This window comes from Petaurus breviceps, unplaced genomic scaffold (assembly GCF_028583685.1).
Source record: "Petaurus breviceps papuanus isolate PSGF00001 unplaced genomic scaffold, PetGlider_PUasm1.0 216, whole genome shotgun sequence".
Lineage (NCBI taxonomy): Eukaryota > Metazoa > Chordata > Mammalia > Diprotodontia > Petauridae > Petaurus > Petaurus breviceps.
Window position 1 is genome coordinate 1,060,624 of NW_027185867.1, and position 15,994 is coordinate 1,076,617.

The 15,994-nt window shown below is 35.9% G+C and overlaps 1 protein-coding gene across 2 annotated transcripts in view; it reads right to left on the reverse strand.

The window, feature by feature from the left end:
- TWF1 (twinfilin actin binding protein 1) overlaps nucleotides 1-15,994 on the reverse strand; it is a 372,084-nt gene that overhangs the window by 9,855 nt on the left and 346,235 nt on the right. For both annotated transcript variants that reach the window (XM_069094242.1, XM_069094243.1), the window contains exons 4-5: nucleotides 9,745-9,923; nucleotides 8,840-8,935 (exon numbers count right to left, since the gene is read on the reverse strand). In XM_069094242.1, coding sequence (XP_068950343.1) covers nucleotides 8,840-8,935; nucleotides 9,745-9,923 — 275 coding nt within the window. The remainder of the gene's footprint in view (nucleotides 1-8,839; nucleotides 8,936-9,744; nucleotides 9,924-15,994) is intronic.

Here is a 15,994-nt window from a genome sequence, read left to right on the forward strand (position 1 = left end):
GAGAGAGAGAGAGAGAGAGAGAGAGAGAGAGAGAGAGAGAGAGTGAGTAGTTAAGGTCAATCCTCTGTGCTCATGGAGTCTGCTCCAAATAGAGACCTGTCCATGATACCACACTCCTCCAAACCAATGAGGTTGAGGATGTCCAATTTCAAGGATCTAAGGCAGCAACAGAAGGGAGTCTCAGAGTGCAGGGAAGCCAGAAACAAACAAACTCCTGAGAATAAAAGGAAAAGGCTAAAAACAATAAAAAGTTCAAGAATAAGCATAACTCCCAAGTAGAGACAAATAAGCAAATTCATAAAGGAAAAATAAGTAAAAATTTTAAAAGGTCAAATACATTAAGCAAACAGAAAAAGAAAAGTTTAAACAACAACCTAAAATAACATATCCTAGAAAACTGAACCAAATCAACAATAAAATGGTGGAAATTCAGCAAAAGAGGCATTTGAGACAATCCTGCAGAGGGAGGGAAGGATAAAAGCAATGGAGGGACAAACTGGAACTGGTAATAGTAAAAAAGCACTGTCACATAGTATGATCTGCTGGAGACAAAATACCTAGGTGCCTGGAAGCAACCAGTACCCAGAACTTCCCTATTGGAACCTAAAACCAGAAATGGGGTAATCTGATCACTGAAGTCATGACTGATCATGATTAATACTTCAGAAATGAATATTTTTAACTCAAACCCATATCTAAGCTTTTAAAATTCACAAAAAGAGAATTTAGATAAGATATACAACTGCAGTAACAAAGAAATAGGACAAAGGAAGGAATTCAAAATTGTTATTCCAGAAAAGCTACCTCCATTAGGTTTATAAAGGAACAAGCAAGTCCAGGAGTGAAAGAATAACATGGAAAAAAGATGTTAAAACTTTACACCCCCTGGAAAACTGATTGAAGCAAACAAGAATCAAAGACCCTAGGAAGAAATATTAAAGTCATAAGCACTGACTGAAAAAAACAGAAGCAATTATTTATATATACAAAATAGTAAATACACATATTTACTATTTGGTAAAAAATTGACCTGGAAAACAGGTTGAGACAAAATTTAAGAATTATTGGATTTCCTGATCTCGGATATCATATTGCAATAAATCATAAAACTCACCAGATCTACTAAAACCACAGGGCAGAGTAAGAAGAGAAAGCATTTACTACTCACCTCCTGACAGACACACCAAAATGAAAATGCCCAGGAAATGTCACAGTCAAAACCCAGAGCTGAAGGAGAAATACTGCAAGGAGCCAGAAAGAAAGGGTTCAAATCCCAACACTGTTGTCAAGATCATATAAGATTTTTCAACAACTACTACGAAGCCAAAAGATAAAGGAATGATATTCTAAGAATTGAAAAGTAAAGGATTATAAACAAGAATAATTTGCCTTACAAAACTGAGTTTAAGTTGGAAGAGTTGGGGAAGGCGGAAGAGGCCAGGGTAAAGAATAGCAGAAATGGCTTTTCTGATAAAAAGTCGAAAGCAAGAGAAATTTGAAAAGGTAAAATTAATTTCAGCAATCGGAAGGGTTTAAATTATGATTAGCTAATTACATTCTAATAGAAGAAGACATAAAGGTTTCTTCTGAATACTAACGTCTTTGAAAATGGCAGAGTAGAGGAAGCACTTGGCTGGGCCTTCCCAAGTCCCTCCAAACAACTTTAAAACAATACCTCAAACTAAATTCTGGAGCGGCAGTCAACAAAAGGTCAGCATGAGACATTCTTAGGAGACAATTTAGGAGGTCAGAAGGGGAGATCATGTCAGCTGGGCACGGAAGCTGGCCCAGCGCCCATGTGGATTAAACACCAATGACGAAACTAAGTGGTGGTGTTGGGAGCAACAGCAGCTTTAGAGAGCTCTCAAGCCAGAGATGGTATGGTGACCTAGCAACCGGTCAGAAAAGAGATTACAGGGAACCTCTGTGCTAGTACTGGACACAGGAGTGGATACTGTTTGAAAATTCCAGGGCTTATACCCACTTCTGGGTCATAGTTTAATGGTGGAGAGGAGCACATTTGGTCAAGAGAGAGCAAAAGCCCTGAGAAGCAGTAATGCTTTTGATCACAAAGAATCAGGGACCCCAAGGAATGGCATCACTTCTAGTTCCAAGAGATCAGGGTCCCTGAGGAACCGTATGATTTTCAATCCTAAGGTAGCAGGGTCCCTGAGGAGCAGTATCATTTCCAGCCCCAAGGGAGCTCTTCCTGGGTAAGAACCAGAATGTAGCCCAGGACAACAATGATTATACCTATGTTCAGATCATGCCATCTTCTATAACACATTCCAACTTCCAAGAACTAGCTCTGAAAATAATAGTGCAAAAAAGGCTGAAGCTTGAGACGGTGCCCCACTCCAAACCCCTCCCCATGAACAGAGCCTAACATTAATATAAAGTTGCAAATCAAAAAATAGGATAGGAAAATGAGCAAACAACAATAAAAACTCTGTATAAAAATATGATGGTACAGGGAAGATCAAGACACAAACTCAGTATAAAACAATAAAATACTTATTAATATTATACATATTCTCCTCCTCCCAGTCTAGCTAGCTCTGACTCCTGGCTTCAGGTGGTCTCCACTCCACCCTTCAGCAAACTCCTCCCCCCACAGGCTCCATGTCACTACATTCAGCATATTAGGGGGTAGAGTTTATCTTCATAGCAGGGAAGATCTTCAAATTCCCATTCCCATTCGACTCCCAAATGGCAAAATGACCTTCTTCTCCTATGTAAGGGTGGGAGATTTACAACAGCTCTGTCTGTCATCATGCTCCTGACCACTGGAACTGGATGCTACACCTTTGTGCCACCTTAGGAAGGAGAAGAGCTCTTCAGTCTAGCAGCTTCTCAGACCCAGCCTGATGAAATAAGACTTACCTGATAAGATGGTTTGCCTGTGGCCGATTATTGATAATTTTGCTGGAGATGGTGTCATCCACATAGTGCCCCTGATATTTCTAATGCTACTCATGGCTGGTGTTTACATCAGCAGGTTACTGTGAAATGTATCCAACATCATCCACCATATGACAGACCTGGGATTCAGTGTTTCCAATGGGGGAAGTTAAAGCCTAGAATTTCTAGTCTTCATTCTACTCTTTATTTAGTCACCCTTGTCCTATATCACCACAGAGGGCCATAATGCTTGTTTTTTTTCCTCTCTTATTTTTTTCTTTTTCTTTTACCTGCTCTAAACTCTCACATCCTTGAGATAAAAGTGGTCCAGCAACTGAACTGGTACAAGGTCCTTTAGAACCGTGCCATCAAAGGATGGGATGTAGTAGGAGCAATACCTACAGAGTCACGCTATATAGGCGAAGCTAATTTTTCCCTAAAAGGAGGGAAAACTGTCTCTGGCACTTTATCAGTTCAGGGCACTAAGGCTGGAGTCACTGAGGTGGCTTCCCAGTTATCTGTGACACAAAAAACAGCCCATGAAACAGCTAGCAGGTACAGGGAACAGAGCACCAGGTCTGTAGTCAGGAAGATCTGAGGTCAAATATGGCTTCAGACACTAACTGTGTAACACTAGGGCAAATCATTTAAACTGTGTCTCAATTTTGTCAACTATAAAATGAGGATAATTATAGTGTCTGCCTCCCAGGGAGGGTTGTTGAGAAAAGAACTATCTGTAAATCTGAAAAACAAATTATTTGTAAACATGTAGCATAGCACCTGTCACACAGTAGGCACTTAAATACTTATTTCCTGCTTTCCTGCCTTCCTTGAATACTCGGTGTCTATCAGATAATATGGAAGGTCCCCTTCTGTAAGAGTCAACACACCTTTTGGACCAAACTAGTTTTCATATGGAGATGAAGTAGTCTACATCTACCCAAACCAGCATTGTATCCTTATTGAATATTCTTTCCATACTACAGTTAAGTAAACCACCTTTCATAAGATGGTCTTTGACTGTTTCCATTATACTTTTGATCCTGAATCAACAGATTGGCCTAATTCAGGCCTGTTCTACAATATGAGATAACAAATTGAACAAAAACTCCTAGAAAAACTGGAAAGCAGCATACCAGAAATTAGGTTTGGAATAACATTTCACACCACATAACACAATAAGTTCCAAATGGATATATGGCATAAATATAAAATGTTTCAGCATAAACAAATTTGGGAAATGGTGAAGGAGAGACCTTTTACATATATGAGTAGGTATATGAAGGAGAAACCTTTATCCTTTAAACCTATATATATATATAAATATATGTGTGGGTGTGTGTGTGTGTCTTCTTGATGAAGCAGAATATTTTAGGAGATAAAATGGGTAATTTTGATTACGTAAAACTGAAGAAGTTTTAGATAAAAATTTTTCTCATAATAGCCTAAAAGAAAATATAATTAGGGAATCAATACTAATAAATAAAAACAAGGTCCGTTCTCCAATATTTAAATGGTCAAAGGGTATGAAAAGGGAATTCTCAAAATAAGAAAGTAAAGTTACTAAGAAACATGAAAAAAAATGTTCCAAACCATTAATAATAAGATAAATTCAAACTAAAACAATTCTGAGGTTCTACTTCATACCCATCAGATTGGCAAAAAATGAAAAAACAGAAAATTAAAACTGGTGAAGGAGCTGTGGGAAAACAGGCACACTAATGAACTACTGGTAGAGTTGTCCTATCATTCTGTGACCCAGCAACATCATTTTTTTTCTTTTTTGCTTTTTGGAGGGGCAAACTGGGGTTAAGTGACTTGCCCAAGGTCACATGGCTAGTATTTTTTGTGTGTGTTAAGTGTCTGAGGCTGGATTTGAACTCAGGTCTTCCTGACTCCAGGTCTGGTGCTCTATTCACTGCACCACCTAGCTGCCCCACCAGCAACATAATTTAAGCTTATACCCCACAAAAGAGGGAAAGAACCTATAAGTACAAAAATATTCATAATTGCACTATCTGCTGTAGCAGAGAACTGGAAACAAAGCAGATGCCTAACTGGGAAATGGCCAAACAAATTATGGTACATAAATGTAATGGAATATTATTGTATAATAAGAAATGACAAAAGGGATGGTTTCAGAGAAAGCTGGCTGTAGGAACTGATGTACTATGAAATGGAAAGAACTAGGGGAATGATTCACAGAATAACAACACTGTAAAGGAAGACAACTATGAATGACTTAAAGATAAAAACAGTGGTGAATTACAACACCAGAAGATGACGACTCATTTTCTCCCTCTTAATAGAGATTAACTAAAGGTTCAGAATCATATGATGTATGGATTTGTTTTGTGTGACAATATTGTTACAAGGGAAGGTTTTTGGTTTTTTTTTGAGGTGGGAGATATAAGGTGGGAATGGAAAGTAGTGAAAGCTGTATTAAAAGAGGATAAAAGAAAAGTGTCAAAATAAACAGAGGAGAGTAGAAGAAAAGTTTTTTTTGTAGGGGACACTGACAAGAAGGGTGGAATTGCCATGTTAAATATGGTGATACATACTGAGGAAAAAAAACCTACATAAAAAAGTTCACAGTTTTATCCATGATTCTATCTTTTGTATACTGAAATATCATAGTTGTTGATATTTACTAAGTTCATAATAAAAAGGGAAATTTAAAATAAAGAAAAATGACAAAAATCCAAAAATCTGACATATATAAGAAACACAGTTTAAAAAAAAAAGATACCCAGAGAGGGTAATACAAAATTTACTTCTTTAGAAGGTGATTTAATAAAATAAAAAACAAATAACAAAAAACAAATGAGATCTTCCTTCATTACTGTAGGAGCATAGCACAGTGAAATCACAGAATCATAGATCTACAACTAGAAGGGACTTTAGAAAACATATATTGCCATCCCCTCAAATGCACAAACTAAGGCCTGGGCAAGTTAAATGAGTTGGCTAAAATCACACACAGGTAGTAAGCACTAGAGGAATTTAAACATCAGAAGGAGCAAAACTACAAAGAAACTATATTATGTTTAAAGGTATCAAAAAAATGAATCAGTATAAATATTAAACATCTATGAAAAATGGAATAAGAACCAAATTTATAAATGAAAAGTATAAATGAAAACTGTAGGATAGTTTGATATTCCTCTCTCAGAGCAGCTCAAATTTAGCAAAGATAAACAAAAAGGAAGATACAGAACTGAAGTGTGTTAAAGCTATATTTGATAGATTTGTGGCATCTTCTGAATGGAAACATTAAAGAACACACATTACTTAACATAAACTGGTACCTTTACAAAAATAAACCACGTGCTGAAGCACAGAGAAATTATAAATGCGAAAAAGCAGAAATAAAAAATACAGCCATTTTAGACAAACATAAAATAAAAATAATCAACAGACAGAACAATTTAGAAATGATGGCTCATGAGTTAACTTGCAAAAACCCATAACAAGGGTAAAGTACAGAAAGTAGGAAAGAAACAGGACTTGATAACTATTTAGATATAGAAGTATGGGAAGAGAAAAATAAAGATAAGAAAGTTTCTAATTTTAGATTAGATTTAGATTTAACAATTATTTATTAAGTGCTTACTATGTGCCTAGCACTGGGTAAGAATTTTACAAATATTATTTTATTTAACACATAACCCTGGGAAGTGGGTGTTACTATTACCCCCATTTTAGAGATGAAGAAACTGAGGCTGACAGAGGTTAAGTGACTCATCTGGGATCAGAGTTATGCCTGATGTCACATCTGAATTAAGGACTTCTAGATTCCAGGCCAAAGGCTCTACCCGTTATATCACTTAGCTGCCAGTTTTAAAACCCGAATAACTAGGCAAATAGTGATTATACTGACAGTTTTACAAAGAAATATGTTTTAGAGGAAAGAGAACTTTTAAATTTGTTAACTGCTAGGTGCTTGTGGAATATTCACATGCAATTACAATAGACAGTTGAAGATGTAGGTATTGAGTTTGAGATTAAAGTCTAAAGACAGATTTGGTAGTGACCTATATAGCTAAGTGTGTCAAAAATGTAGAAAGGAAAAAAAAGAACTTCGTGGAACATGTTTACTTTAATGACTCTGAAAGAAAAGCCAGTGAAGGAGCCATAAAAGAAGAAACAGAACAGAGTTGTTTTTCTAAAACAAAGAATACCCAGAGTATACAGTAGGGAGGGAACACAGGGAATAATGAACATTATCAAAAGCTGAAGAGAAGTCAAGAAGGCTGAAAAAGAGGTTATTAGAAATTACAAGTTGCCTTTGAGAAAGTAATTTCAGTAGAGTGATGGAGACAAAAACTGAATTACAAAAGAAAAAAGAAAGAGTTGATGTTAAGAAAGTGGAGGCATCACCTTACTTACAGGATCAGATTCCAAGTCAACCATATATTTTCTACACTAGATCATGTTGCTTCCTGAAATTGACTAAGAGTTCTGAAATAGAGAAAAAGTAAAAATACTGGGGTGGCTAGGTGGCACAGAGAGTAAAAGTGCCGGCCCGGGAGTCAGGAGGACCCGAGTTCGGTTCTGGCCTCAGACACTTAACACCCACACAAAAAAACTAGCCCTGTGACCTTAGGCAAGTTACTTAACCCTAATTGCCTTCCAAAAAGGAAAAAAAAAAGAAGAAAGTAAAAATACTCCAAAACACTCCCTCCCCACCACACCCAGAAATGCCAAGTTGTTGTCTCTTCTTTAAGTTGTCCCAAACATTTCTTAAAACTTTGCATTACTAGTAAGATATGCAAATTAAAATAATAGCTATTCTACTTCATACCCATCAGACTTGCAAAAATGACAAAACAGCAATATGGTCATCTATAAAGCTATATAAATGAAGACTTTTGAGAACTATAATCAACCATGACTTCAAAAGATTAATGAAGTATGTTTTCCCCCTTTTAGTGAAGAGGTAAACAACTAAATATACATGTTTTCAGATATATCCACCAAGTAGACTGTCTTTGCTTGACTAGAGTTATTTGTTACACAGAAAGGCTTGGGACAGAGGTGGGGAACCTGAATATGTGTTTTACTGAACAAATCCTTTTATTAAGGAGATTTGTTAAGTTTGAATTCAAAAGGCTACACTTGAGGACCTAGAGGGACACGTGTGACCTTGAGGCCATAGGTTCCGCACCCCTGGTTGGGGAGTGGTAGAGGAAGGAATGTTAAAGGAGGGGGAAAAGGAAAAGGATAAGAAAAAGTAATTATAAAGCATTTTAAAAAACAGAAAGGAGCAGAGAGAAGTTGAGAATTAGATACAATTAGGGAAAGTTTTGTAACTCATGTTAAATTTAGTATACACTTAAAAGTCCTCTTTTCTGTCTTTTGTGTAGTGAAATATTCAGTTTGTTGATGTTAAAGTTCATAGTAATTTTATTTTAAAGTCTTTGTGACAGTGGAAATTCTCCATTCTCAGTTTTATTGGCTAAAAAAATGGCTTAGCTTCTAAAGCAAAACATAAGCGATAAAGACCATTTTTTTTACCTTTCAGCATTTTACACTTACTGTAGCTTTCTAGCAGTCCCTCATCTACAAAGCAACAAAAGGAGAAAATTTCAATACATCCTCAAAAGAATAATTCAAGTGTTCTAGTTTCACCTGACTTTAAGTAAGCAAACAAGCACCTACATGTTATTAATAAATTTTATAAATCTAAAATAGATATAAACCAAAACATTTATTTTCTCCTTATTCAAGTTGTAATGTAATTTCAAACAGTTTGTTATGAAAGGAAATACTGTTTCTTAAAAGCCCTATTTTATGTTTATGATCTCATTTTAGAATCCAGTGAAGAGCTAAGACTTATGAATCTAGATTCGTGCAATTACTTATTATAACCTAAGAATATATCTATAATTCTTTAAAATTACAATAGACCACATTCAATTTAAAATAAATTTTGTACCTTTACTGTCCCAAACAGTTCATCTTTAATATGACCACCTCCAAACTCCTTTTTCAGAGTTGCTCTGGTTGCTGCATACAACATTTTTTGACGAACCTGTTAAGTTTTTATGTGAATTTGACATCAAATTACAAATGGAAATATTCTTTGAAGTTACTAAAACCCTTAACCATAATTTTTGAATTATAAACTATTGTGACTGGATCTTGTGGAACACTGTGTATAAAATAATCTGTGTACAAATAACCATAGCCCCCAAATTAAAAAAGCTAATTTCAATTTTAACAAACAATTTTTAAAGTAATAATTACATTAAAAAATATAATTCTAAGTATAATAAAATCCTCAATCTATACATAATATTCAGTTTATGAACTAAGATGATGAATTTAAAATGAAAAAGACTTTTAAAAAGTAAGGGCAGATGGTTGAAATAGCATTCATTTTTCACTTTAAAATAGAGCATACATTGCTCATATTTTAAAAACAAGCAAAAAAACCTATTATAGTCTTCCCTCTACTACCTAAGTTAAACCACCTGCCAGAAGGTTGAAACAACTTCATAAATTTGCAATATCAAATCAAATCTATTTTTCCTTTCCAACTTTGATGTTGGGGATTTAGAGAATATGACCCTCTGGAAAGGATATCTATCTGAATCAAAGGAAAAAACCAACAATTGTCTTGCCCTACTTATAAAACAACAGGTCTAAAAATTTGCATTTCACAGTGATTTTACTTTAAATCAGTATTCCTAAATCAGCACTGAGACTGTCAAGTTTTTATTTCGCTCTCTTTTCCCCCTATAGGTATTAGTATGTCTTCCCAGCTTTTCTTAACATATGGTAAAGTACCAAAGAATATCTAGGAGATAGTTCTTTTAGGTATTAATAAAAATCACTTACATGAGAATAGTCTGGAGACCATGCAATGAAGATCCACTCATATCCTTGGGCATTCTGAGAATCTAATCTGTATAATATGTAGCAAGGCTGCTTCTCTTCTAGTAGTGGTAAAACGAAAGAATCATAATCTTTATCCCATGTCTCTGCAGGCTTACTAGAAGATCCAACTACAAGCTGCTCTGTGAAGAAAAATAAATGGTTTCAGTGACTCTGAAGTTCTACGGTAAGTAACAGCAAGAGTTGTATTACATGCTTACTAAACAAGCTTACAAGACCTAAATTCAAGTCTACATAATGAAAAATAGGAGAAAAAGAAAAGTGCAGACATTCTAATTAGAAATGGGTTATCAATTAAAAGTACATTTCCTGAAATTACCTTTTATGGAGTCCCATAATAAGAAGAAAATTGAAGATGTTACTTTATAAAATGACCATTCATCTTGGACACACAAGAATATTCATACAATGAAAAGGTAAAAATGGAATGTCATGAAACACTGGTTTAGTCTTTAATCAAACAATTATTTTTTACATGAAAAGAACTATCTTCACTAATAGAATTCATTAAAAAACAAAGCTGCAAGTAGTCTTAGTTAAAATTCCTAAATGGGAAAAGTCAGTCATTTAACACAGTGATGACTAAAATATACTTCTAAACTGATAATACTTTTCTAACTGGAATCAACAAAAAAAAATCTTGTTTTTATAATAGTACTACACAAAGTTCATAAAATAGTTTAATAGTTTAAACAAAGTTTAAGATATCAGGGCTAATAAAACTTTGTGTCAACAATTAGTTTCCCTTTTAATTTAGAATCTAGGTAGGATCAAGCTATTTTAATTAAACTACTCAGTACCTCAAATTCCACTCAAAGGGGAATACCCTTCTATCTTATGCTACTCAGCATGTTTTACTTTTAAAGTTTCTGGAAAAATGAGCTACATAATAATGTGTTCTAAAAAAGAGAAAAAGTAACAACCAAAATGCCAACTAGCAAATTATCCAAATAAAATTTTTATTTTCTTTTGGTTTGGGATACATCAGAGTTTTTCTGAAATAATTATCTTTTTAATTAATCTTTTCTTGGTCTAAGTCTGGTTGGAAAGATAGACTCAAAGCTTGGAAAACCTGAGTTTAAATCTCATTTCTGACACATATTAGTTAATTTATGTAATCTCTCAATGTTCTAGACAATTCTAAGACTACTAATTTGCAGAGAAGGTGCTAATCTGCATTGGCTGAGAATTTCTTCACCATAAAGTTCTCTATACTAATGATAACACTGGTGTATTCCCTATCTCTATTCCCAGTTTCAAAACTAACTTACAGTTACTATCCGAAAAGCAGATAATAGAGGGAAGCCAGCCAAGATTATATTAAGGGTAATGAGAGGCATTCCTGAATCAAAAATTAAGAAAGTTCAAAATGTAGCTAATTCTGATTTAGATTATTAAGAGTTGAATACAATAGTTTACTCCTATTTCATGATTTTTAGCCAGCATCAGCAGAATTTAAAGGTGGCACTTGAATTCTAGGAGAAGTCTGGGGTCATTAAAAGAGCTCTACAATTTCATGATGGCAGTGTAGCCCACTTTTCTCCTCCTGTTTACTTATGGGCCTCACTGTCCATTTGCACTATTTGTTCCAGACATGTATGCATACACACTGATGGGCTGACTTATCTATAAGTTGTCCATTCTACTGAATGCCATACTCTTGGCCAACAGATGTTCTTCATCCTCTTAGCTTTTCCTGTGTCAGGCTACATGAGTTGTTATATAGATCTCATGCAAGATGTTCTGTAATATTCCAGGGTTTGATGAAAACCGTACATATCATATACAAACAAGATCATAGAGAAGATTTCACCATTCACAGGGAACCTCTCTTTAACCTGGAATCTGTCCCATGTCTACTTATTTCATACCTTATTTGGTGTTTGTATTACATGGGGTATTCAGGGAGGATTAGCACCTCTGGTTTGAGGGTTTGCTGAGCCATTTTCAGGAATGCTCATCCACTTTTGGTCTCTACCTGTCACTCAACTCTTACCTGTGGCTCCATGAAGCTGTAGCATGCACACTGGCCACACCCCAGTAAAAGTGTCTCAGCAAATGGGCTAAACCAAGTTGAGGGTAGCCAATAGGCCTCAAACTCTGTTGCTTAGTTAGGGGGATGTCTATTCCAAGCATGTGAACATTTCCTGACAGAATGGGCAGACGAGAACAATTTGTTCCAATGGCCATGAAGACAGCTGAAGGACATATTTGTAGAGAACTTGTAGAGATCAGAGTGGCCTGAATTTGTGAACTAGCACAGTGTCAAGTTTCCCACCACTGTAAAAGCCCATTTTAAAAATGTTTAAAATCGAAATTTTCCAGTGATGTTATATATGAACATATTTTAAAAACAACAACACAGAAATAATATTTTTGGGACAGAGCCAAGATGAACGAGAAAAGGCAGTCACTCGCCCAAGGTCTACCCAAAGCCCTTCTAAACACCTTTAAATGGTGCCATAAAACAACTTCTGGAGGAGCAGAACCAACAAGAGGATGGAGTGAAATAGTGTCTCAGCCAAATAAAACTTAGCAGGTCAACAGCGAAGGTCTGTCCCAAGTGGGCAGGAGCAAAGCGCAGCTTAGCACAGGCTGTGCCAGCACAGCACTGGACCGTGGCGCAGCTGAATCACGGCAGACCTCACAGTCCACAAACAGTAAGGGGGATGAACTACCGCTGAGCTAAGTAAGAAGGCCAGGCGGCTGATTGGCGAGCAGGGAGGCAGGACTCTGCTGCTTTGCCTGTGCTCAGATCTGGGTTGCAGTTCTGTTTGGCTGCTCCAGGTGAGGAGGAACAGCTTATCACCACAGTAGCATGGGGACCCTCCTCAAAGTTCCAGGGCAGAAAAGGGTGCTTGTGGTCACTCATAGACCATCACACAGGCTAAGAGCAGTAAAAACCTCTTCTTGGAGCATACCATCTTGAAAGAAATGAAAACTTACAGGTCCCCAGAATTACCTCTGAAAACAGCTGCTTGAAGTGTGGGACAGTGCACCCTCTGCCCCAGCAGAACCCTACTTTCACAAAGAGTTAAAAGTCAAGCAAAAGGCTGGGAAAATGAGCAAACAAGAGAAAAAAATTCTGACCATAGTTAGTTACCATGGGGACAAGGAAGATCAAAACATATGTAGAAGAAGATAAAGTCAAAGCTCCTACATCCAAAGCCTCCAAGAAAACCAGGAATTGGTTTCAGGCCATGGAAGGGCTCAAAAAGGATTTTGAAAATCAAATAAGAGATGCAGAGGAAAAATTGGGAAGAGAAATGAAAGCAATGCAAGAAAATCATGAAAAAAGAGTTAACAGCTTGGTAAAGGAGACAAAAAAAATAATGAAGAAAATAACACCTTAAAACACCCAAAACAGACTAGGTAAAAGAGGTACAAAAAACCAACAAGGAGAAGAATGCCTTAAAAAGTAGAACTGGACAAATGGAAAAGAAGAAAAAAGCTCACTTAAGAAAATAATTCCTTACAAATTAAAACTGAGCAAATGAAAGCAAATGACTTTATGAGAAATCAAGAAACAATATGGAAACAAAATGGAAGACTGTGAACTATCTCACTGGAAAAACTGACCTGGAAAATAGAACCAGGAGAAATAATTTTAAAATTATTGCACTACCTGAAAACCATGGTCAAAAAAAGAGTCTAGACATCATCTTTCAAGAAATGATCAAGGAAAACTGCCCTGATGTTCTACAGGGTAAACAAGAGGATAAAACTCAAAACTGTGGGAATGCCCATCAATTGGGGAAAGATGAAATAAACTGTGCTATGTGATTATGGTGGAATATTATCATGTTATAAGAAATGATGAGCAAGATGCTCTCAGAAAAACCTGGATTTACATGAGCTGATGCAAAGTGAAATGTACTGTGTACAAAATAACAGCAATATTGTAAAATAAGTGGTGAATGAATTAGCTATTCTCAGCAATAAAATGATCCAAGATAACTCTGAAGGACTTATGATGAAAAACACTACCCACCCCCAGAGAAAGAACTGATGGTGTCTGAATATACAGTGAAACATACTTATTTTACTTTATTTTTCTTGAAGGTTTTTTTTTTTAATGATTACAAATTTATAACACCTATATTGAATTGCTTGCCTTCTCAATGAGGGAGGGAGAGAATATGGAACTAAAAAATTTAAAAACGAATGTTAAAAATTGCTTTCCTATTGATTAGAGAAGTGCAAATTAAAACAACTCTGAGGTACCACATCACACCTATCAGATTGGCTAACATGACAAAACAGGAAAATGATAAATGTTGAGGATGTAAGAAAATTGGAACACCAATACATTGCTGGTGAAGTTGTGAACTGATCCAACCATTCTGAAGAACAATTTGGAAACTGGAAAACTGCATGCCCTTTGATCCAGCAATACCACTTCTAGGTCTGTATCCCAAAGAGATCATAAAAGAGGGAAATGGATTCACACATACAAAAATATATAGCAGTTCTTTATGTGGTGGCCAAGAACTGGAAACTGAAGGGACACCCATTAAGTGGGGAGTGGCTGAACAAGTTGTGGTATATAAGTGTAGTGTAATACAATTGTTCCATAAGAAATGGTGAGCAGGTGAACTTCAGAAAAATCTGGAAAGACTTACATGAACTGAGGCTGAGTAAAGTGAGCAGAACCAGGAGAACACTGTACACAGCAACATTGTGTGATGACCGACTTTGTTAAAGTTAGCTCATCTGAGCAATGCAATGATCTGAAGACAATTCCAAAGGGCTCATGATAGAAAATGCTATCCATATCTAGAGAAAGAACTATGGAATCTGAATGTAGACTGAAGCATACTATTTTCTCTTTTTTTGTTATTTTTAATTTTTTCTTTCTCATGCTTTTTCCCTTTTGTTCTGATTCTTCTATCACAACATGACTAATTTGGAAATATGTTTAATTTGCTCATTAAAAAACTGTTTTTACATGTAAATGGGGAAAAATAAAATACCAAATGAATTCAAGAATTAAATAAAATAAATAATATTTATCCCGTATTTAGACTAAAGGGTAGGTTGAAGACAAAAGGCATTTCTTTCTTAAGGAAATGGAATGAGTGGAAACCCAACTATCTAACAGAGTACCTGTTATCTTGTAGAAATACTGCCTTTCCCATCTCTTGAAGTGATTGGGTACTGATCCACCTAAGTACAATATCCCTCCAATGCATTTGTTCATTCAGAAAGAATTATGATATTGATCACAGAGAGAAGACCTCAATCCTTAAAGGGCGGAAGGAATCAAGTAGAGACTATTGTTCTGGATAATTAACCCAAAGTGTATTTTAGTATATTATAATCTTGTCCTTGTTCAAGATTCCAATTAATATTACCTCAAATCATCTTGAGATAGAGAAATGTTAGAGTGCATGGATGATTTATGCCAGTCCGGACACTTCTCCCTCTAAATTAGAAATGCCTTTAACTTAGGAATAATGTTAAATTAAATAAAAACTTAATTCTGGAAGCTTTGTGTCTAAACTTCAGAGTATCACTTTTTTTTCTCTAACAGCTAAAAATTCTGGAACATGATAATCTCATGTACTGGATCTTCTCTGGTAGAGTGTCCCCACAATTATCCCCTTTATATATAAAAACTTCAATCTCGGGGCAGCTAGGTGGCACAGTAAATAGAGCATCGGCCCTGGAGTCAGGAGAACCTGAGTTCAAATATGGCCTCAGAAACTTGACATTTACAAGCTGTGTGACCTTGGGCAAGTCACTTAACCCCAATTGCCTTGCCTTCCCCGCTCCAAAAAAAAAAGAATAAATAAAAAATAGAAAAATAAAAACTTCAATCTCTTTATGCCAAATCATGAAAATTTTTTAATAAACTCTGTCATACCTTCAAGGTATTTTCCAGCCTCAGACACTTCCTGGCTCTGTCACCCTGAGTACATCATTTAACCTCTACTTAGCTCAGTGACTGGCACATTCTTGTAATACAGTTGTGTCCAACTCTTCATGATTCCATTTGAAATTTTCTTGGAAAAGATATGGGAGTGGTTTGCTATTTCCTTCTCCAGCTCATTTTACAGATAAGGAAACTGAGGCAAATGGGATTAGTGACTTGCCCAGAGTCACACAGCTAGTGTCTGAGGTTGAATTTGAACTCAAGTCTTCCAGATTCCAAGCCTAGTGCTCTATCTACGGCACCACCTGCTGTCCCTCC